Source organism: Artemia franciscana, chromosome 3, assembly GCF_032884065.1.
Source record: "Artemia franciscana chromosome 3, ASM3288406v1, whole genome shotgun sequence".
Taxonomy (NCBI): Eukaryota; Metazoa; Arthropoda; class Branchiopoda; order Anostraca; family Artemiidae; genus Artemia; species Artemia franciscana.
Window position 1 is genome coordinate 47,656,208 of NC_088865.1, and position 25,671 is coordinate 47,681,878.

At 35.0% G+C, this 25,671-nt stretch overlaps 1 protein-coding gene across 1 annotated transcript in view; it reads right to left on the reverse strand.

The window, feature by feature from the left end:
* Positions 1–23,178, reverse strand: part of LOC136025343 (cytochrome P450 3A9-like) — a 108,146-nt gene extending 84,968 nt beyond the window's left edge. Inside the window, exons 1-2 of the mRNA XM_065701266.1 lie at positions 22,781–23,178; positions 13,392–13,516 (exon numbers count right to left, since the gene is read on the reverse strand). Of these exons, the coding sequence (XP_065557338.1) occupies positions 13,392–13,516; positions 22,781–23,141 (486 nt within the window). The 5' untranslated portion in view covers positions 23,142–23,178. The remainder of the gene's footprint in view (positions 1–13,391; positions 13,517–22,780) is intronic.
* Positions 23,179–25,671: the final 2,493 nt, after the last annotated feature.

A 25,671-nucleotide genomic window follows, 5' to 3' on the forward strand; every position in this document is an offset into this window, starting at 1 on the left:
CGGCACGCTTTCTTTTCTGACTTTCTTTATCAGCAGCAAGTTTTTTGGCATAGACTCTTTGAGCATCTTCATCGGCTTTTGCCATTGTAAGTTCACCAGTCATTTTAAACTTAAACATTAGTAGATTTCTACGTGAACATGTATGTCTTAAATATCTTTAATGACGTCACCGTCATAGCAAAAATGACGACAACTAACTTCATGACGTCAGTCGACACAGAAACATGACGTCACCTGAGAGACAGACACACAGACAGACAACTTATTTTTATATATATAGATTTTCTATTAGGTTAAATCTACTTATCTGAGTTGTGGTGGTAGCTAGTAACCTAGTAAGAGATGACAATGTCAATTACTAAGGAATACAAAAGCCCATAACTCCTAAAAAGAGTGTCAGGTCAAAACAAGAAGTATACTACTTGAATTTATTTGTCTGATACCCTTATATCGGAAAATTTCTGTCCCTTGGCTTGGATAGCAAGGAAAATCTTCTGCCTTAAAAAACAAGAAAAGTTGCTTGAACTTTGATATTCTGCATTATAAGCATCTTTTTCCGTTCTTCCTCCTCAACTAGCACTGCACTAGAACATGATCCTGACATGATTCTTTCTTTTTCAAAATTCAGACTCTTAATGAAACGTCTGATCTATACAGATGATTTTTGCATGTCAGAATATATCGGTGTCTTACTTCTTCTAACCGCCCGTGTTTTTGCTTTTCATTTTCGTTTTGTGTTTTTTAATGTTTTTCTTGTGCTTAGTACACCTGGTTTGCATACAGGCGAAATATCCGCGTTGTCTTAGCCTTTCATCTTTTCTCTCTACCAGCCATAGTCTCTTTTGTTGTCTTTTCATTGATTTTTACCTCTAATTTGATGTTTTTTTTTGTAAATCCCTAGCACAAAATTGAAAATATCAAGAAAGTTTTGTCTTTGATTATCCGATCAAAAAGTACCTAATGAAACTCAAGTCGTAGTAAGTGAAACACATTTTTCAAACTTAATAATTTCCTTTATATTCAAACGAAACTGAAATACAATATTTACGCTAAATATGCTTAATAACAACTGTACTGTTCAGAACTCAACTAAAAGTATAAAAAACCATATTAAACAGTTCGTGGTAACGAACTGTGAGTTAGGAGTAACACAGCCTAATAATAACTAAAACTTTAAAATACAGAATTATTACATCAATAGATATTTCAAATATATAAGATTCAGTAAGTTTGGTTTTTTCCTGATTTCCTGATTTTTCCTGATTTTTAAAAAGGAGGAAAACACACCTTAAAAGAGAAGGAATTTTAATGAAAATACGTTCCGAGACCATACTGGCTATGCAGGACGTATCAAAACAAAGAAAGGAAATAATAAATGAAAAGAGAAAAAACAAATAGGTGAAAAACGAGGATTTTATCAGCCAGTAGCAAAATGTGAAAAACAAGCAAATATTTCGACAAGGACCTCCACCAAGTCATCCTCAGTGCTAAAAAAAAGAAAGAGAAAAAAAAGAAATAAAGAAGAATCAACAAAAAAATCTAACCTTTTTAAGTGAACTGCACGAGAGGAAAAAAACACTGAATCAAAAAACAAAAATCAACTTGAAATCAATGAAAGAGAAGTTACCAATAAGATTGAATAAGTATCCTTTGCCTTGCAACAGATTTCGCCTGTCTACAATTTCGGTTTTCATTAGATATGTGGTCAGGTTGTCTTAAATTAGACTGGGCAAAAATTTTCATAGGGTATTTTAATATTAAATTATTATAAATTGGGCTTAAGGAAATATCTCACGTGTCCCTATTTATAGCTACATTTCTATTTATATGTTTTTTTTTATCTCAATTGCCTCTTTAAAAGACTGCGGTAGGCCATTTACGGTAGATATTAAAGTTGCCTCTTCAGAAAGAACTAAATGGTCAGGATTTTCTTATATATGCTGGGCCAGAGCTGAATCAAAGTTGTCAATTTTTATTTTCCAATCTCAGGGTCTTATCTATTGAAATTTTGTGTTCTTGCAATCGTTCCCCTAGTTGTTGATGGGTCCTTCCAATGTAAAATTTTCCACATGAACACGGGACTCTGAAGACACCACTACCTAGTAAAGGGTCCGTTTTATCCTTTCCCGAGTTGAAAAAAATGTTCAACTTTTTGTTCAGTTTTGAAAGAAATAGAGAGATTATGTTTTTTAGAAAATTTTTCAAGTTTGTCGCTGAGTTTCGAGACGTATAGTAATGTAGTGAAAGTTTTTTTCTCAATTTCCAGTGTAACTGAATCAAGGGGGACGGGCTCCCTATTTTCCTGTTTTATCTTTTTTAATCGTCTATCTATTATATTTTCAATGAGGTCGATTGGGTAGTTATTGCAGAATAGAATATCTTTAACATAATCTAACTCGGATTTTACATGATTACGTGAACATATTTTTAGAACCTTGTCGACTAAAGAAAATACTACCCCTTTTTTACACAAGGAGGGTTATTGGACGAGAAATGTAGATACCGATAATTATGGGGCAGCTTTCCATATATAGAAAAATCAAGGCTAGGAATATTTTTTATAATTAAAACATCCAAGAAAGGGAGCTTTCCTGAATCTTCCAGTTCTATTGTAAATTGAAGATTCGAATCAAAAGAATTCAAATGTGCCAAAAAATCTTTTAGAGAGTCCTGACCATGTTCCCAAACAGCAAGAATATCATCAACGAAACGAAACCAGAGAGAGTGTTTTAAGGGGAAACTATTCAAAGCAGACCGTTCTATGAAATACATGTAAAAATTTGCCAAAAAAGGAGATAAAACAGTGTCCATGGGTAGGCCCTTGACAAGAAGGAATTTTTTTTATCGAAACATAAAATATAAAGAGAACTTGTTGCAAAGACGTACAAGCGTCATTACTGTGTCAATTTCCACGGTTTTATAATCTGACCAAGTAGAATTTCCCTCTAATTTTTTTTTGTGAGGCCTGTTCAGATTTATGGACATCGAATGAAGTGTACATGGAAATTGCATTAAAACTAGCTAAGATAGTTTTTTCTGTTATACTATGAATATTCAGCTTCTCAACAAGATCTATGGAATTTTTTATATAAGATTTCTGTGTTGTTAGAAGAGACTTGAAAATTGTAGCTAAGAACTTTCCTATACCTGTAGCTGGAGAGCTATGGGGAGTCTTATAATCAAGAATACTCTTTACTATTTTTCCTCTTAGTAGGTCTGGATTTTCAACTTCACCATGAGAGCTAAAAATATCGGACTCCACACTCGTAATAATTTCTGATATATTTACGTGTGTCCGAGCCATTGCAAATTTAGGTCCTTTTGATAGAATACTTAGCTCCCTGGGTGTGAAAACCTTGGAGGATAGATTTTCCAATAGAGAGCCAGGACAAAATCTAGGAGGGGAAATCCGTGTTTGTTGAAAATGTTGAAATTCGAGTTTTGAAAATTTTTCTGATAAGTGAGTTTTCGCTAAATAAAAAACGTGTCGGAAAGACCTTTGTGAGATATTTAAAATTTGGAGAAAATCCAGAACGGATAAAGTCTGATGTAATAAAGATTTAAAATTAGATATTTTATTAATAAGGACATATCTTTTGAGTCTATGGTCTTATAAAATGTGTGTCAGAGTTTTGAAACCCATTCTCTGGCTAAATGGGCCTTCAGATTGTGTACCTAAGTGTAAATTGTAACGTAAAGAAGGAGGAAGAATTCGATTTCTTTTGCAAGTTTCTAAGAAATTGAATTGACAAATAAGATCTCGTGTTTTTAACACAATTTAAAAAATCTAAAACAATACTGGTCAAATGCTCCCCGTAAGCTTGACGTAAATACGTTCTGAGGCCATACTGGCTACGCATGACGTATGGAAACAAAGAAAGGAAATAATAAATGAAAAGAGACAAATCAAATAGGTGAAAAACGAGGATTTTATCAGCCAGTAGCAAAATGTGAAAAACAAGCAAATATTTCGACAAGGACCTCGACCAAGTCATCCTCAGTGCTAAAAAAAAGAAAGAGAAAAAAAAGAAATAAAGAAGAAACAACAAAAAAATCTAACCTTTTTAAGTGAACTGCACGAGAGGAAAAAAGGGTAAGGATTTTTGTATGTATGTAATAAACTTATCTATTGAAATCAACAACAAAAACCAACTTGAAATCAATGAAAGAGAAGTTACCAATTAGATTGAATAAGTACCCTTTGCCTTGTAACAGATTTCGCCTGTCTACAATTTCGGTTTTCGTTAGATATGCGGACAGGTTGTCTTAAATTAGACTGGGCGAAAATATTCATAGAGTCTTTTAATATTAAATTATTATAACTTGGGCTTAAGGAAATATCTCCCGTATCTCTATTTATAGCCAAATTTCTATTTATATGTTTTTTTTTATCTCTATCGCCTCTTTAAAAGATTGCGGTAGGCCATTTACGGTAGATATTAAAATTGCCTCTTCAAAAAGAACTAAATGGTAAGGATTTTTGTATGTATGTAATAGACTTATCTATTGAAATTTTGTGTTCTTGCAATCGTTCCCCTAGTTGTTGATGGGTCCTTCCAATGTAAAATTTTCCACATGAACACGGGACTCTGTAGACACCACTACCTAGTATAGGGTCCGTTTTATCCTTTCCCGAGTTGAAAAAATGTTCAACTTTTTGTTGCCTGAGATTGGAAAATAGAAATGACAACTTTGATTCAGCTCTGGCCCAGCATATATACGAAAATCCTGACCATTTAGCTCTTTTTGAAGAGGCAACTTTAATATCTACCGTAAATGGCCTATCACAATCTTTTAAAGAGGCAATTGAGATAAAATAAACTTATAAATAGAAATTTGGCAATAAATGGAGACACGGGAGATATTTCCTTAAGCCCAATTTGTAATAATTTAATATTAAAAGACTCTATGAATATTTTCGCCCAGTCTAATTTTAGACAACCTGTCCACATATCTAATGAAAACCGAAATTGTAGACTGGCGAAATCTGTTGCAAGGCAAAGGATACTTATTCAATCTAATTGGTAACTTCTCTTTCATTGATTTCAAGTTGGTTTCTGTTGTTCGATTCAGTGTCTTTTTTCCTCTCGTGCAGTTCACTTAAAAAGGTTAGATTTTGCTGATGTTTCTTCTTTGTTTCTTTTTTTCCTTTTTCTTTTTTTTTGATCACTGAGGACGACTTGGCAGAGGTCCTTGTCGAAATATTTGCTTGTTTTTCAAATTTTGCTACTGGCTGATAAAATCCTTGTTTTTCACCTATTTGTTTTTTCTCTTTTCATTTATTATTTCCTTTCTTTGTTTTCATACGTTAAATTTTAATGAAAATTATACAATCAAATTCAGCGCATCCCAGTAACCTATTGAGGTAGTTTCAGGCTCCCATATGTAAAATGTGGAATTTGGCATTTTTGCAAAAAGAAAATCATAGATGTGTGTTTATTTGTTTGTTTGTTTTTTTGCTTTTTTTAGAGGTAACATTAAACCAACAGTCCTAGTATATTATAAAAAGGGTCATTTGAACGGAAATTAAAAATTCTTGTACCCTTTTTAAGTGACAAAAAATAGGGCAAGCAATATTGGAGGGCAAATAGTCTACCTCCCACCCCTTTTTTCCTTAACGTTTTCTGATCGAGATCTCTAGATAGCATTTTTTCATTCCCTGGGGATTTTTACAAATATTGTTTACAATAATTTTACTATTGTTTACAAATAGTATTTGTTATTGGGAAGTATATAGACACTTTTTAGTAATGAATTTTCTTATGGGGAAATGTTTCAGGGGGATAATACTTCGTGGAAAGGGAAGTTTTGGGGGGGTTGAATTTTCCAGGGAAAGTTTTTACATTCGGAGAATTTACTAGAATTCCTAGACGAAATTCTTTTTATTTGTCTTAATGTCTCCTCGCCAACTAAATTTTATATGCGGACATTCTAAGGAGAATTGTCCGGGGGAGTTTCACACGGGCTGGAATACTCAATGGAAATTCTCCATGGGGGAGTTTTCAACGGGACTAATTGTCCAGAGGGAACTTAAAACATGAGCAGCTTTTATTAGGAGGTGGGTGGAGGGATTAATTGCGGGAAAAATTTTCAACGAAGGAAGGGATTTTCAGCATGATTTTCAAAACGATCAGAAATTGAAGACTTTTTCAAATGAAAGTGCACAAAGAAAAAAATTTCACCTGAAATAGTCCGTAAGAAATTCTCCCGGGGTAATTTTCAGCTAGAATTTAATCGTTCGGGGGGCTTTTTCTCGTACAGGGGGAGTATTTTACGTGGGAAAAAGTTTCTGGAGAGAAATTTTCCATGGGGATAAGGAACTTCTTATGGATTTGAGCAGGCTTTCCTGATATTATTTAAATACAATCAGAAATTAAATAAAAAACAATTTTTCCCTCTGAAAGTAAGGAGCAGCATCAAAAGTTAGAACGAACATAAATTATTGCTTATATGAGGGGGTCGGTCCCTCTATTTTTCCTTGCTATTTAGGCTAAAGTTTTACTTTTTGTCCCAATTCCTTTAGAACGACTCCTGAAACACAAGGGTTGTTTAATTGGAATAATAACCATTTTAAAATATAAAATAAGCTTTAGCGTAAAGTGTGAAGTAATGAGGAGTGAGCAGCTCCCTTACATACGTAATAATTTCTGTTTGTGGAATTTTTGACGTCACTCCTTACTTTCAGTTCAAAATTACTTTTAGATAATTAGAAATGAAATATAAAAGTGAGTTGCAACAAATCACCCGGTTGGCAGTTGTTGTATGTATGACTTTGCAAAATTTGAGTTGTAAATTTTTATTGTTTAAGACAAATGATAATAAATTGATCATTCTGGAAGCATTTTGACAAAAGAGTTTAATAAATTTTTCCTCTGATTGTCCTTTTTAAGCATTTAATTTTTATGCATTGAGAATAAATTCAAATTGAATGAAAATAGCAGGGGGCTTAGAGGACAAAATTCGCCCTTTTTATGATAATATATGTAGGTTTTAAGTGTTAATGGTACTATTATTTTACATTTATCCTTTTTGTAGGAGTGCATAAAATAAAATAGTCAAGGTAAAAGGTTTTTTCGTCACTTAAAATTTTTAGAAGAACAATAAGATATGTCTAACACCTAAAATTAAGATACTAAAGACCATGATAATGTCTCTAAAAGTGAGCGCCTTAAAAGCTGATGTGTTAGATATTTTCTGGTGGAGTTGTCAAAGGGAAATTTTTTCAATGATCGAACATGTAACAGTGAAGTCTTCAAAGAAGTCTTCGTCCTACCCTACATATGATAGAAGGAGCTACTAAATTTTTTTTTTATATTTCCACTTGATCTACACGAGAAGCAATGCCTCTTCAAATGAGGAGGAAAGATTTCATAGAAGTAGCAGTAACTTTATAAGAGGAAAAAATTAGAAAAATAAGAGAATTTTAAAGTCTACTTTGATCAATAGAACCACTTGTAACTCAAAGAGAGAATGATTCCATTGCTTGATTACTTTCTCTTGCAGGCCTGGATAATTTAGTTTTATACAATCGAGTGGTTACAAAATAAAGGAATATAGTCTACTTCAATCAAAAAGAAAATTTACACTATAGAAAAAGAATGATTACTACTGCTACTACAAACTCACAGCACCACCAAGGTGCCTGAGGCCAACACAGCTACGCAAGCTCCTCCTCCCTACTAGTGTGTTCAAAGTGTCCTTCTTAATCCCCCCCAGGTGGTTTTCATTTCCCTTAAATCTTTCTTTACGATATCCTTCCACCCCCTCCTTTTTTACGAAATCCTCCCAACCCCACCGCGGATGATCTTCTTTCCGTTCATTCCTTGACGGTTGGCCAAAAAGGACAATCAGAATCTGTCATCTTTCATCCACAGAGCTTAGCTTACCCATCTCAACCTTTTCTCATTGTAGCCCTAGAAAGCTGGATTTAAATTTGTCCATTTTTCCAACAGCCTACTGTTTGAAATACTGTCAGTCAGCCGGATACCCAGACCAATCTGTATGCAATTTCTCTGGAAAACACCAAGCATTTAGCATCTTCCTCCGTTTGTCAGAGCATCCAAGATTCAGAATTATATTTCGTCCAAACTTCCTTCAACTATGAAAAAACACATTCGGTCTCGGGTATTCTACTTTTAACATCTCCACTACACACACCGTCTCTTTAATATTTAAATATAAAAACAAAAGTTTTTTTCAACTGAAAAGGAGAAGCAACATCAAACCTAAAAAGTAAACAGAAATAATAAGGTATATGAAAGCCCCCCCCTTCCTCTAGACCTCGCCCTGTACACTAAGGCTTCTTATAGAATTAAAAAAAAGTTTTGTATTGTAATTAAACGGCCCTTTTATTTCAGGAGTCGTTCTTAGAGAATTGGCATAAAATATATTCGCAAATTTTATGGCAGGCCGTTAAGCCTCTACAAAACAAAAATTTTAATTTGCATTTCTTCTAAATTTGCACAAGGAGAAAATGTCACTATGTCCTTGTTGTAGCATGGTCTTGTAGAACAATGTCCATACTCAAGAATCGGGTGGACAAGGGACTTATAGAGCGTAGCAAGCATTTTGTCGTCCTTGCACGAGAAGTTTCTTCTGATCAAACCAGCAACTTTGGAAGCCTTCATGACGACAGCTTCACAGCGGCTACTGAAGTCCAGTTCAGAATCCACTAAGATGCCAAGGCTTCTTTCTTCTTTACTAAGACTGAGTGCAGCAGAACCAAGAGAGTATGAGGACGAAAAGTTTGTTGCACCCAGAGTGAGGATATGACTTTTCTGGGTATTGATTTCCATGATCCACTTCTTCATCCAGTCATCGATTCGTTGGAGATCCGCCTGCAGGTGGTGAATGTCTTCACATGACGAGATGACACGATAGAGCTTTGTGTCGTCCGCGTAGAGAAGTATGTCAGATTCGATGCCCTCAACTAAGTCGTTGATGTAGAGATTAAACAGAAGAGGGTCGAGGATTGACCCCTGGGATACTCCGCTAAGAACTTCCTCTTCGGTATTGCTGAGACAACCTTCTACGCATACAACTTGCTTTTTGCCACTTAAGAAGTCTGTAATCCATTGAAGAAGACTGGATGAGGACCCGGATGAGGAGAAACCGTATTTCCTGAGCTTTTGGGCGAGACACTTATGGGGAACTTTGTCAAAGGCTTTCTTGAGATCCAAGCATATGAGATCAATCTGGAACCCTTTGTCGATGTTTTTCTTCCAATCATTTTGTGGCACAAAGCAGTTGGATTTCTGCAGATCGTTCCTTAAGAGAACCAAACTGCTTTTCGGTAAGTATTTTTTCACGTTTTAAGTGTTCTAGGGTGTGGTCTGCAATAAGAGACTCAAGTACTTTACACGTGATACTAGTGAGGCTTATCGGTCTGTAGTTTGATGGTTCTTCTCGTTTCCCACCTTTGGATATTGGGACGACAATAGCTTTTTTCCAAATAGCGGGAAGCTCACCGAGTTCAAGAGACTTTCTTTAAATGTTGACTAGTGGCTCTTTTATTACCGTTGCAAGTTCTTTGAGCAGTTTTGGATGTAGATTGTCTGGGCCTGTGGACTTGCTTGGGTTACGTTCTTCGAGTTTCTTTAGAACATCGCTATGGTTGATCTCTATCGGTCTTATCAAGTCGCTTAGACCCTGAATTAGTTCCTCGCGTCTAAAGTGATCTTCGTTCTCAGGTTCCTGAGTAAAAACAGAAGAGAACTGTCTGTTGAGAGTACTTGCCTTGTCCGTTGGGTCGTGTACCAGCTTTTGTTTCACGGGATCGTAAAGAGATGAGACTCTACTTTTGTTTTTCCTTTTGCTGTTCACATGTTTCCAGAAACTTTTTGGTTTTTTTTTCAAGGATAAAGCTAATTTACGTTCTCTAAGCTTTCCTTCTCTTCTTTTTGCTTTCCGAACCCTGATGCGGAGCCTCTTGAATGTTTTCTAACGGTCGTTACTTTGTCGATTGCTTTTGTAGTCTCTCCATGATTTTTGTTTTGCTTTAATCAGTTCAATATTGGCTTTAGGTAATGCAACAAGGGTGTATTTCTTGTGCTTAGGAATAAATTGTTCTCCATTGAGGCTACAATCGTAGTGAACCTTGTGTAAATGGTGTCTAACGACTCCAACCCACTGAATTCTTCAATCCAGTTGACATCCCAAAGCTCTCTTCTCATAGCGACGTAATCTCCCTGTAGTAGTTACGTTTGGGTGCCACACGTGTCCTCAAAACCTCCGTTTCCAAGATAAACACAATGACCGAGTGATCCGATTTACCAATTGGGGACAACTGCTTAATATCTGATACCAGATCTCCATCGCTTACCAGTAGCAAATCGAGGATACTTGGTGTATCAGATCCCCGCATCCTTGTTGGCTCAGATATTAGCTGCTCTAGAAAGTGTTCGTTAATACCGTCCAGGAATCTACTCGTCAAGCTTGCAGTAGATTCCGTGGTGTATCGCCTATTCCAGTCTATCCTAGGGAGATAGAAATCTCCTATAATAGCAAGCTTTTGATTGGTATTCTTAGCGAATGCTGCTATTTGCGAGAACAGAGCTTCGTCGGATGTGTTAGTGTTGTTGGGGCTACGATAACAGATCCCAAGAACAGTGTCGCTGGTCGTCTTAGACTTAATGCAGATTCACAGACTTTCTTTGGGCTCAATCGTGTCGGTTGACATCGATATTAGATGCACGTTGATGACTTTTTGACAATAGCAGACTATCCCTCTACCTGTATTCTCTTCCAGATTTTGTTCATACAGATAATAATTTTCGATACTGAGCTCTGCGACGGTAGGTAAGTATCTGTAGTATTTTGGTTTAACTTCTACTATTGCAACAATATCCGGATTTTCCAGTTTGATAACCTGCTTTGCTTCTTCCATTTTGTTTATGAGAGAGTCAGCGTTGAAATAGAGGCATTTTATTTTTTTTTCGGATTCATTTGTATGGCTTGGGCCTTTTTTTCGTCAGTTTTGCGGCTGTCGTTGGCTGGGACCATTTGATGGTCTCGCTTGTTGTCTCATTCTCTGGTTCCCGTTGGACCTGGGATTGGTGCTTCCAGTAACGTTAGAGTGTTGCTGTGCTTGCTGACCTTGTCTCGGCTTTGCTCAACGCTGTTGTGCCAATTGTGCCCTTTGCATTGGTGTTAGATCAGGGTTTATGTAGACCTGGTTTTTTACAAGTTCGTTGGTCGATTTTCTTAGATTTGGGGCTGCGCTAAGAATCTTCTGTCGCTTCTTGATTGTGTCGATTGGGTCCTTCAGTTTGACTACTAAGACGCGTGGTTTAGTGCCATTTATTTGACTTCCCACGCGTACGACCTCACGAATGTCGTCATGCTGCAGGTGAGCTCCCAAATCATTCCCTGTAGTTAGGTTGATCACCAAGTCTGTGTCAGAGGTGTCTTTTGTCTCCGGGAGACCAAAGATCAAACATTTGTCCGTTTCCTTGTCAAATGTCAAATTTTAGCGTAAAGATCGAGGTCTTGAGGAGGGGGCAACCCCTTTAATATAGGTTTTAATTTCTGTTCGTTTCAGGTTTGATGCTGCTTCTTACTTTTAAATGTAAAAATTTGTTTTTTTATTCATTTTCTTACCGTTCTTAAATAGTGCCAGAAACTCCGCCTCGCCCTTGGTGGAAAATTTCTCCTCCCACGAAAATATTCCTTCGTGAAAAGTCATATCCATCAAAATATCCCCCCCCCCCTTAGAAATTCCCATAGAGAAAATTGCATTCTAACTGAAAATTCCACTCGGAAAATTCCACGCGGAGGATTCCAGGGAAAAAATTTATGGCACTTTCATTTAAAAAATACTTTTATTTCTGATTTTCTTTCACTTAAAAAAAATACTGAGATCACTTTCATTTAAAAAATACTTTTATTTCTGATTTTCTTTAAAATAATACCGGAGATCTTATCCTTTGTGGAAAAACTTTCAGAGAATAGCCCCATACCCAACACCCAGTAGAAATTTGCTACCGCAGAAAGTTTCCAATGGAAAATTTATACCGTGGAAAACTCCCCTATGGAGAATCTATCCCGTGTAAAGTCCCCCTCCCCTACGGTGAGATACTCTAAACAATTCAAGCCTGGTAAAAAAAAAATTTCCGACCGTTCTCCTTAACATCTATACATGTAAAATTGAGTCGGCAAAAATAAAGTAAGATAAGTAAAAATACTTTCGTTCATAAACTCTGGCTAATTCCCCCAGTGTAAGATTTCCCTAGGAAAGTTCACTGCCCGGTGATTTCCCTCCCTATGGAAAATTCTCCCCCTTGAAGCCCCCCCCCAAAAAAAAAAGAAGTCTGTATATCTCCCAATAACAAATCCTATGCGTAAACAATGGGCAAAATTCATGACTTACAGACCTTTCCCCAGAGACTGTTATCCGCAGAAGGCATAGTTAGTGGAATTTTTAACCATGCTGAAAAAAATGGCTATTTCAAAAAATTTTAATCCGTCAACATTTAGAAAAAACAGGGTTGAGATGGGGACTAGCTGTGCCCTAATCTTTTTGTCATTTGTAAAGAGAATTAAAACTTTCAAATTCCGTTTAAACGAGTCATTTCCCGATATTCTAGAACTATTGGTTCAATGTTATCACCCCTAAAAAAAGCAAACAAAAGCGTATCCATAATCTTTCTTCTTGCAAAAAATTTGAAATTCCACATTTTTGAACATTGGACCTTAAAACTTCTGCAATAGGGTTGTCATGTACGCTGAATTTGACTGTGTGAATTTCATTAAGATTCCTTGATTGCTTTCCCTTTCTTTCGAAAACCGAGGCATTTTTTTCAGATTCGTAGCTTTTGATGGGTAACACTGATCCTAGTGAATTTTATATATTTGGAATCAGCATAATAACGCAAACCTTTATATATTTCTATTAATATCAAAATTCCGTTTTTTAGAATTTTGGTTACTATTGAGCCAAGTCATTCCTTACTTACAGTTTGTTACCACAAAATGTTCGATACTACCAAGGTAAGAGAATCTGTCAACTTGATCATATGTCTAAACAAGACATAGTCTTGTTTACATTAATTTTCTAAGTCTATTCTTTCCTGGTCTCTATTAACTTCTGGTGTAATTAATTTACTTTTTAATTTATTTTCAAAACTCCAAATTTGTCAAGACCTAAAATGACTTCGTCAAAACCGCGAAAGGGTTATTTTCCAAATTACAAGACTTTGAAAAAATGATTAACCAACATCAAAAACTCATACAACGAATAAATTATATAATTGGAATGAAGAATGATAAAACACTGCATATTCTGCAATAATGATGCAGCTAAAAAAAAAATCTGTAATGATCAACTAGCTCCTAGCAACCAATTATAACTAAAGAGATATTAAAAATAAATAAAAATTAACTTAGAAAATTACCTCCAGAACCTCCCTTAACCTCTCTGTACAATCTGCCATGAACTTCGACAAATGTTTCATTTTTGAAAGCGTAAACACTGGAGTTAAAATCGAACGGACTTGCTTCCACTCTTCATCCTTAAGTCCTGGAACAAGAAGGTAATAATTTGCTTAGCAATACAAACATATTCCGCTTACTTTGGGAATAGTTACAGCGAGAGATATTTTTGTTCCATACTATTTTTATTGGAAAATAAACTATATTTAGAATTGAAAAAAGATGAAACATGTGTAGGTAATATTCCATTAATTCTCCATATTTCCTCATTCTCCATATTCTCTCTTTATTTTTCTTGAATTTAGCACAGCCGCGCAAGCTTCGCTTATGTAGTGTTATTGATTAAGAAATATTTATTTCTAATAAAATTGTTCTACTACTAAAAAATAAGAAAAACTATAATTGATCATAACAGCGTAGGAGTAATTAGGCATAAATCTCCGTTTCAAACAGTTCGTGGTAACGAACTGTAGTAAGGAGTGACTCGACTCAATAATAACCGAAACTCTAAAAAAATGGAATTTTGATACCAACAATTATATCAAAAGAATCGCATTTTAATGCTGATTTTAAATATATAAAATTCATCAAGATCAATTATACCTATCAAAAGTATCGAGCCTGAGAAAATTTGCTTCATTTTAGAAAATACGGAGAAACACCCCCTAAAAGTCATAAAATCTTAAAAGTCATAAAAGTCAAAAAATTGGAAGGCACCTAGGCCCCCTCCCACGCTCATTTTTCCCAAAAGTCAACGGATCAAAATTCTGAGATAGCCATTTTATTCACTATATTTGAAATACCTAATAACTATGTCCTTAGGGACAACTTACTCCCCTGCAGTCCCCGTGGGAGGGGCTGCAAGTTACAAACTTTGACCTGTGTTTACATATAGTAATGATTACTGGGAAGTGTACAGACGTTTTCAGGGGGATTTTTTTGGTTTAGGGGAAAAATTTTTTTTTTTGGGGGGGGGGGGGTACGTGGGAGGATATTCCCAAGGAGAACCTTATCATGGGGGAAGAGAATTTCAATGAAGGGGGCGCAGGATTTTCTAGCATTCTTTGAAAAAATAAGGAAAAAAAATATGAAAAGTTTTTTTCTACTTAAAGTAAGTAGCAGCATTAAAACTTAAAACAAACAAATATTATTACGCATATGAGGGGTTTACCTCCTCGTTATACCTCACTCTTTACGCTAAAGTATTTTTAGTAATTTCAACTATTTATTCAACGGCCTTTGTGATTCAGAGGTCATTCTTAAGGAATTGGGAAAAAATTTCAGCTTTAGTGTAAAGAACGAGGTATCGACGACAGTTGAACCCCCTCATAAACGCAATAAAAACATACGAATATAGAAGTTCGTTACGTAAGTTAATTCGTAAGTTAAGTATATTTTTTACCAATGAAAACGTCTGTAAAAAATTAAAACTTCTAGTTGCTTTTTTAAGTAATCCAAAAATTGGAGGGCAACTAGACCTCCTCCCTCGCTCCTTTTTCTCAAAATCTTCCGATTAACTGCAATTAATTAATATGCAAATATCGTTTTAATTATTTACGTGCGGAGAGCCAAGATCAAAACATGCATTAATTCAAAAACGTCCAGAAATTAAATAAAAAAACAAGTTTTTTTTAATGAAAGTAAGGAGCAGCATTAAAACTTAAAACGAGCAGAAATTACTCTGTATATGAAAGGGGCTTTTCCTCCACAACGCCCCGCTCTTTATGCTAAAGTTTTTTACTGTTTCAAAAAGTAGAGTTAAGAGAAAGAGCCAATCCTTAGCGTAAAGAGCGAAGCGTTGAGGAGGAAAAGCCCCTTTTCATATACGGAGTAATTTCTATTCGTTTTAAGTTTTATCGTGTATACTTGTTAGAATAATTTCAAAGTAAAAGCAACACAGTGCACATAATTTTGTGTAAATTGACCTTATTTAAAATTATTGATTTTCTAGCATTTGCATTAGTAACCTGCTATAAATACATTCTAAGACCACAGTTGCTTTAAAATGACGTATGACCAAGAAGGAAAATTAATAAATGAATAATAAAATTAATTAGCAAGCATCTGGCCTGCTCTGATCTGTTTGGGCTTACAGTCCTTTCTGTTCGAGTTTACTTCGGGTTTTTAATTTCAGAGTAAACTTTCGTGTTCGTTTCAAGATTTCTGTTTGGCTAAAATCTCCCGTTGTTAGTTTTTCTTTTTCCTTTTTTTGAGCACCAAAGACAGCTTGTTGGAAATCTTTGCCAAAATATTTGCTATTTAATTTTGTTATCTTCTTTATAAGTACCCTTTTATGCAAGGCATTCTCTGAAAACCAATAACACAGTTAGATCTCCCCCGTTTTGTATAGTTTTAATACAAAACTTGTATATTCCCTTAACTAAAACCTCATAGAAATTGCTGAAAATGCATCGTCCCCTTGATCCATGAACTTATTAATCAACGTCTGTCCTCTGTCCTCATTCTCTCTTTTCTACCTTCACTTAAAACCGTTTCAGTTTCTCCTGGGTATCTCTCTACTCTCCTCTATCCATCTCCCCTTTTTGCTTTATCAATATTGGAATATTTTTATTTTTTTTCCATTAAAGCTTGTTTTGAAACGACCCAGAGTCCCCAAGGCAAGGGTTGTAAGTTATAAGCCTGTCCATTGTTAATTTATAAGGTTCTTATGCAAGGAATGGTCTCAAACACTTCGGAAAAGGCTCGTTCATTTTGAAATCAAAAGTTTTATTTCCATTTTATAGAGTTCCCACGATACATGAGCTAACTAATCAACGCCCAACCTTTGTTTTCATTTACTCTACTCGCCCCTACCCATCCATTTTTTTATTTATTAAAATTTGAATTTTACTCGATTCGTTTCCTTTGAAGTTCGTTTCCTCTAATGATTGCTGATTCTGTTACAAAGTAGCACTATATTTTCTCATGGTCAGTGGCTAGTGGTTTGAGAACAGAGCAAGATAAAACAAAAACTTTTCTGCTACACAGGAATCGTGAAACGAAATGAAAATTTCTGAAATTGGAAACATTTCTGAGAGCTGTTAATTTTTTTTCTAATCCAATAAAAATAAAATTTAAATTTAAACAAAATGATACTCTCCCAAGTTCAAAATAACCCCTTCAGATCGCGTATCATGCAATATTAAGCAATTGGAACAACTAGGAAGTCCCACATATAGTTTTTTGATATTCATAAATTTATTGGCTATTTCAGGGTCATTGTGCACCAAATTTGGCTCTTTTTAGGGCTAATTCATAGTTTTGAGCCTAAAAATGGTAGAGAATTCTATTTTCACATTGCTTTAGTTTCTGAAAAATGGCAACAGTACTTTCAATTTCCTATCAATCTTCTAGGACAACAAGTTTGACACGATCCCCCATAGGGAAATCAAACAAATTAGACGAATCTGTTATCTTTCATCACAGAAAAACATAAAATCCACCGTTTTGTAGATGGAAGCTAGAAACATCTACGGCAGGGCTCTCTGATATGCTGAATCTGACGATCGAGTTTTCATCAACATTGCTTGACTTTATGGGGAGGTTTCACCCTTTTTCAATAATCAGTCAAAGTATCTCAGGCTCGTAGCTTTTGATGGGCAATATTAAACTAAATGAATTTTATTTAGTTTGAACAAATATAAAAACCAAATCATTTGACTTATTTTTTTTTTTATCAAAATTCCTTCTTTAGAGTTTGGGTTACAACTTGGCGAAGTCACTTCAGATTGTAGCGAAGTAAAGCAAATTAGCTCAACAATCTTTACAACTTAAAAATGAAACAAAAGAGGAATTAATACGAGCAATGACGTTCCCATTAACGATTGATTTCGAATGATTCCCTATTCAAGAGTTTTTTTTCTACCCCTTGGATACTACAAATACCGACTGTGGTGACTGTGGTGATATTTCAAGTACCAATATAAGCAAAATTCTTTGTTCCGACTGTGGTGAAAAGGGCTGCGGAAGGTCTCAATCAGCCCCCTACCTGAAACACGCTAAATGTGCTCTTTGAAATCAGACAGTCATCCATGTTACAGTTACAAATACCCTGTTGCACAGGCTCTGATGAGAGGTGAATCTGGTTTAAAATGAGATTCAGTCGTTGAGTTTTGCCGTGGAATATTAATTGAAAAGTAACCAATCAAATCCCTATTCTTTCGCAGTTATTGCAATCCAATGACTTTGTGCTGATTCAGTCCGTGTCGGAAGACCACCAAAATCTGCTTCCAATATTTTTTTATTTTCATCTTCTCTTTCACAGTGCGATTGTGAGAAGGAGAGGTAGACTATCTGATGGTCTTGCTATCCTATCCCACTTCTTTTGCAAGCTATTTGCAGAGACTGATTACTTTATTTGCTTGAAAATCATTTACCAAATACTGTATATCTGCTTGCAAATTTAAATAACCAGTTTGAATCCGCCTGCAATCTTCTCGGCAAGTTTCTTACTCAACGTTTTATCGTATGTGGAGTTTTTAACGTAGATATAACTATCACAATGTCTCCCCAGTCGCAACTCTTTTTTGGCTGCGTTCCTCCCGACTATTGTGTATGGCCAGAGTGACAACTTTCCATAATTGTGGCGTTACCCTCAACTTCTATCATTGACCATGTTGTTGCTTCGTACGGCAATCACAAGGTCAAAGTTGTATAAAAAAGATTCTATTCGAACCACTACCCATCTCTACTTACTTTTACTCCTGCCTGACTATAGCTGAAAATGAAGGATTGAATTGGTTTTCATACCGAGATTGGAAAATGTGTAAAACTTTCAGTATAGTTTGTGACATGATGCTGAGCGAAATCAAAGTGCCTTGAAATCTTCTATGCGATAAAGGGGTAATCGTATCAAAATATTCGTCCTAGAAGATCGGGAAAGGGTGCAGTCAAACAAAAATCAAAAAACCAAAAAGATCAAAGAACAACGAGCCCCCTTCCCAATTCCCTTTTCCCCAAAATTAGCTGACCAAAATTTTGGGATAGCCATTTTGTTCGGTATAGCTAAAAGATCAAATAACCATGTCTTTAGTGGTAAAATGAATCCTTCCCCCATATTCAGTGGGGAGAGGTCAGTATATTATGAAATTTGCTCAATTGTACATAAAGTATTAGATATTGGCAAGTATAGATGCAATTTATTTGGGAGAGGGGGTACTTGGTTTGGATTTCTATGGGAAGAATCGTCCTTGCGGAGGGAATTATCTGGGGGCAGAATTCTTAGGGGAAATTTTACACTCGAGATTTTTTATAGAATTCCTATATTAAATTTTTCTGATTTGTTTTACATTATCTTTGCCAACTTAATGTTGCATAAGGTGATGTTCCGGGGTATTTATCCGGGGGCCATTTTCCGCGTGTTCTAATCTCCAGAAAAACAGAAGGGGCGTTTCCGGAGTGATCCAGAAACATAATAGAAATTAAATTCTTTTTGAAATAAAAGTGTGGTAAGGAGAATTTTTCAGGCTGAATCCTCTAGGAGAAATCTTAAGGGGGATTTTCAGCGACGATGGAACAGTCTGGAGGAAATTTGGATGGGGGGGGGGGTGTACTTTACAATGGATGGATCTCCACATAGGGGTTTTCATTTTTTTTGGGGGGGGGGGTATTTCATGGAGGGTGAAACAGATTTACCGGTGTTATTTGAAGAATGATCAGAAATTAAATAAAAAAGTTTGTTGTTACTGAAAGTAAGGACCAACAACAAGATTCGTACCGAACAGAAATTATTCCGTATATAAAACGTTGCTCCCTCCTCAATACCTTGCTCTTTATGCTAAAGTTTGACTGTCTATCCCAATTTTCTTAAGAATGGCTCCTGAAACACAAGGGCCGTTTAACTGGAATAGGAAGTAAGGTATCTGTAATGAGCAAGGTATTGGGGAGGGGGAACCCCTTTGTATACAGAATAATGTATATTCGTTTTAGCTTTTAATGTTGCTCCTTACATTCAGATATATTTTATTATATATATATATATATATATATATATATATATATATATATATATATATATATATATATATATATATATATATATATATATATATATATATATATATATATATATATATATATATATATATATATATATATATATATATAAATACATATATATATATATATATATATATATATATATATATATAAATACATATATAATATATTATATATATATATATAATATATTATATATGTATTTATATATATATATATATATATATATATATATATATATATATATATATATGTATGTATTTATATATATATATATATATATATATATATATATATATATATATATATATATATATATATATATATATATATATATATATATATACATATATATATATATATATATATATATATATATATATATATATATATATATATATATATATATATATATATATATATATATATATATATATATATATATATATATATATATATATATATATATTTCCACAGGCACTCCAAACGGATAGGGTGGCCTATTCGATTGATAATCGAAAATTCTAGTGTCCTTTTTAAGAGTCTAAAGTGATCAGATGTCAACTAATCTCCCAGCCCTCCCCCTCGAATACATCCAATAGCAATTTGAGATGGTCACCTTGTTAAAAATAGATCAAAGATGAGATAACAAAACTATAGGGTCGACACAACCCACCAAAACCCAGGGGCAAGTGTTATAAGTTATGCCCTGGGGGCATCTAATGTCTTCACAGAAGGGATGATCGTATAAACTTTACATAGGGCTTATTTGATTGGAATTTGGAAGTTCAACTATCCCCCCAAGTCCATTTTCCCGAATGTATCCGATCAAAATTTTGAGATAAATAATGTTAAAAATATTTAAGCCATTTTGTTAAAAATAATTCAAAAATCAAATAACAAAAGTGTCGCCAGTGCCCCCGAAATCCGGAGGCCTGTGTTGTAAGTAATGCCCTGGGGATAGATGAGGTTTTTGTGGAAGGGATGGTCGTATAAACGTCAAAGGGGTCTTATTCAATTGAAATTTAGAATTGTTAGCACCCTTTTAAAGAGTAAAATGGAGGAAACACACTCTCCCCCCGAGCTCTTTTTTCAACAAAGGCATCCGACCAAAGTTTTTAGATAGCCATTTTGTTAAAAATAGTTACCGCAGTCGGCATAACCCTGGAGAGCCCGGGGGCAATTGTCGTAAGTTTTGTCTGGGGCCATATAAAGTTTTAGTGATAGGATTGTCATATAAACTTCATATGGGACTAAGTTGATTGGAAAGTGAAGCTCTAGCGTTTTTAAGAGGCAAAAGTGATCGGATGGCGACTGGCGCCCACCAAGCCCTTTTTCCCCAAATGAATCTGATCAAAATTTTAAGGTAACCATTTAGCTAAAAAAATAAAAGTCCAATGATGAAGTAACAAAACTCTGGGATAAACACATTCCCCAAGAGCCTGGATGCAAGCATTGTAAGTTTCGTCCTGGGGGCATACAAGGTCCTTATAAAAGGGATGGTCATCTTATAAGCTGCTGAGGAAGCTTATTAAATTGGAAATACGAAGTTCCAGTTCCCTTTTTAAGAGTCAAAAGTGATTGGAGGGCAATTATTCCCCCTCCCCTAATCCCCCTTTTCCCCAAGCGCATCCAACTAAAGTTTTGAGATAGCAAATTTGTTTAAAATAGCCCAAAGATCAGATTAAAAAAGCTGCTGTGTCAACACAAACTTCCAGATCCCGGGGGCAAGTGTTTTAAGTTGCAAAAAGGGCAACTAGCTCCTTCTCCACGCCCTGTTATCCTCAAATGCATCAAATTGAAATTTTGAGATAATTATTTTGTTCAGAATAGTCGAAAGATCATATAGCAATGCATCCAGGGTCAACACACCCATCGAAGCCCGGGGGTAAGGATTATAAGCTATGCCCCAGGGGTGTACAAGCTTTTTATGGAAAAGTGGTCCTATGTACTTTGGAGAAAGCTCATTTGATTTGAAATTGAATGTTCTAGTTCCCATTTGAAAACTCAAAAGTAACTGGTAGGCAACTAGCTCCCAACCCCCCTCCACTCCATGCCCTCTTATTCCCGTGTGCATTCAGTCAATATTTTTAAAAATGAAACCAAATATCAAATAACTATGGTTCTGGGTTTAGCTCCCCTCCCTCCATATAGCACTGGGGAAAAGGGCTATAAATTATGCAAGTTACCCATCGCTATCGCTAATACATAAAGTCTTTTGTGGAAGGAGTGTTCATATAAACTCTGGATAAGGCTTATTCGATTGGAAATCAGAAATTGTTTGCTCTTTTGAAGAGTCAAAAGTGAACAGAAGATAACCAGTCTCCTTCTTCGCGCACTTTTTTGCCCAAATTCACCTGTTTAACATTTCCAAATAGCCATTTTGTTAAAAATTGTCCAAAATTGAAATATCTATAACTTATGAGTTTGAAAATTTTCGATTCAGAACGGATAGAAATTGCTGTTACAGAATTAATGAGACCTAAAAAACACAGAATCTAAATATGCAGTAGGCAATAGTAATAAGGCAATGTAGACAAAGTCTTTTTTGTTGTGATTTTTACTCGTTTTCAGATTGATTTGCATATTCAATTTAACTTATACTCATCTTAAGATTTATTTGTTCATTTATATGTTTGTATGTTTGGATTGTTTATTTAATTCCTGTTCGTTTTCGGTTTCCTTTATTCTATAATAGTGATTCCTGGTCGTTTTGAGTTTGAATTATTACGGGTTTTTATTTCTGCTGATCGTATGTTTAATAAGGCCTTCACTTTTCTTTGTAAGACATTGGTGTTTCTTTGGATCAAGACTACCCTCAGGTCTTGTTTTTTGTTTATGGTTTACTTGTTGTTTTTTTTGTCAAATTAATACTAAACAATTTTCTTTGGATTTTAGGATTAACCCTCATTTAAATATTATATCAAATAATAGAGCATTTGAATATTTGATGCACCTTTGAACATTTTACTGGTAGTACTTTTACCAGTAATCAATTAAGGAGAGTTACAATTTAAAAGTTATTCAAATAGTTGTAAATACCCTTTAAATACTTGTCGGCCTCAAAAGATGAAAAGGATAATTGGTTTTATTTTTAATCCCCTTTTGATTGGGATGTAAATTTATAACAAAAACTAATTACTACAGCTACATCAATATTTGCGGTTTCTTTTTGAAAGTATGTCTCGTATTATTCTCATTAACTATTAAATATTATAATAGCTGTGATTATGCTAGTTGGAAAAAACATGGAATTCTCAGAAGACTAGTGTCCAAAACACCCTTGATTCTGTGGGCCAGGGCCCCATCGAAATAAAATTATAACTAAAGACCTGAACAGAGTTCAGTAACAAACCTTGTAGAGCCATGCTGAATTCTGGATACTGGGTGGACAGCTGATTGTTCCGATTTCGGTATGAATTAAAGTCGCTCACAAGTACCTCCTTTACTAGGTCCAAATCTGAAAGCATGATGTGAGGAACTGTGCCCCAGTAATATCCGAAAGCATCGCCATACTCTTTTCTCCATTTGCTGATGCACTCTCCTACGTTGTCCATAGACCATCGGGCTGCAAATATATTGCCTGTAATGAAGCTTGGCTCTGGTCCTGGAATGCCAAGTCTCTTGAAAAAGTTCAAATCCCGCCATCTTTGAGTTAACCAGAGCATAAGGTATATTACCAACAATGAACAGAAAAATATTAATAAGAGGCCCATTATGGCTATACTTTCCAAAACAGACTAGTAGCTTAAATAAAGAAGAAAAGAAAGCTTTTATTTATGATCTTATCAGCCTTTATAATTTAGGTTCTAGAAATTGCTTAATTTTCGCAAATATATTAGGTTGTTTAACATATGTTTTTGTAAACACGCCAAATAATCTTGACTAATTAACACATTTTTATCAATTTTTAAGACTTATATAAGAGAAAAAGTAACACATATTAGTTTTTTCCCAGGTAAATAGTGTTTTTTTTTACAAAGTCGTAAATTTTATTGTCCAAGCACAAGGAAAAGAAGCTTATCTTTAAAATTATAAAATTCATTGTTGAAATAACAAAAATTTGTTATTCCCAATAATAGGTATAAAGATTAGCCACAAATAGATTACTAGACTTTGATCTCTTCAGACTAAACAAAAAGTACACACACACGAAGAAACAACTGTCCCAAACCTTTATTCTTATAAAGTATAGCAATGGATAAATAAATGAATTATGAACTCTTCTGATCCCTATACTTGCACATATATTCAATGTTCGTTTTTAAATTTATGAAAGCGGCTAGGATGAAAAAAAGAACTTTGATTTATTTGAATATAATGCGCAAAACGCACAGAGATGAAGCCTATTAAGGTAAACTTATGAAATAAACATATATTAATAGAATCTATTTTTACATAAAATAGACATTGTTAAAACCTACAAGATACATATACAAAATGAAAAAAAATTAATAAGATTGATTTGTGTTATAAAATCCTAGTATAACTTAAGTGGCTATACAAAAGTAAGTTTCTTCGTATCAGTTCTGAAAAAAGCAAAAAGAGATTATGAGAATAACAAACTATCGGAAAGGTGGAAAGATGGACGAAAAATCTGGAAGGTCATTAACTCGGTTTTACGACCAAATAATAAGAGAGCAGAATTGCCTTCAACTATTTTTGTCAACGGAGAGGCTGTTACGGAACCCATTCAGGTTTCAAAAGAACTTAGTACATTTTTCGCAGAGATTGGAGAAAATACAGCTAATTCTGCGAAAAGTCCCCAAAAACCTTACAAGCATTACCTTGGCTCAGCATGCACCAAATCAATTGCAATAATTCTTGTGAAATCAACTGAGCCAGAGCTAATAGTAAATACCTTGAAAGCCATGTCAGTATCTGGATTTGACCGGATACATACGAAAGCGCTGAAAGCAGTCCTCCCGTCTATCCTAGAGCCATTAACTTATTTGGTAAACTTGTCTCTAGGAAGGGCTGATTTCCTTCGATACTGAAAAAAGCGAGATTAATCCATCTGCTTAAAGGTGGCCCTCAGGACAATCCATTGAACTTCTGATCCATATCAATATTATCTTTTTTCAAAAGTTTTGAAAAACCCTTGCAAAAACTACTTTACCAATTTATTGAAAAAAAAAGATTTTCTTACTTCAATCTTACCTTCAAAATAGGTGTATATACTTTGGTGACGACCCAAAGAATGACACTACTGTGAAATTCAGCGTGCCTTTAGGATCGATCTTTGGTCCTTTTTTTGTTTTTAGTCCATGTAAATGACCTAACTCGTGTCCTAAACTCAGACCGTAACGTTCCAAAATGGTGTAACCGATGCCTTGATGTAACATCTGAGGATATCACGAAAGAGCAAGATGAACTTATAGCATTCGCCGACGACACTACAATGACCTGCTACAGACTCGACATGCCTTTACTACAGCGGAAGCTTGAAATCATCCTACCTGTGGGATGAAACAACAACCTGTTAATGGATGCCAACAAACTTGTTATCAATGTCGGAAAATCTTGCATCCTATTATTTTCTAGTGTAGGAACCCTTCACCCGGAAATAAGAGGAATTGTTACGTCTCGTGGAAAGGTTCAACAACCGATGAATGGATATGCAAAAATTTACGAGTAATAGCGGATGAAAACCTTTCTTTCCTTACCTACGTCCATGCTGTAGAACTAAAGCTTTCAAGGAATCTGGGTATCATGAATAAATTAAAGCACACAGTCCCACATAAAACCCTTACCCTTCTCTGCAATGTACTCATCAAAAGCCATTTATTGTATTGTGCAATTGTATAGCTGTCGACGTTGAAATCCCATCTGAAAAAAAGCTGGATTCCATTCACAGGAATGCCTTGAAGATCATCAAACACACAGAAGAAAATCTCTCGCTGAAATCGCTGTTTGAGCTTTCCTGTTTGGTTTTTGCTTTCAGGTTTTTCTCCGTCTTGCTTCCACCGCCTTTTAGGAATCTATTCTGTTTGGTAGCCAAAAAAAGTATCTTCCAATTACAAGACTATCTGCACAGATCTATGTTTGATATATGCCAAAGTGAGTTCGGACTTTTCGCCTGGCATCGTTTGTGCTAAGGCTTACAATACCCTTCCACTTGAACTGAGAGGTAGGAGCTCCCTTGGTTTTTTCAAAAAGAGAATAAATAATATCTTGTTTTGAAATATGTTGAAGTGACTAAAGAATTTAAATAGATAAAAAAATTTAGTCATTATTGAGTAATTA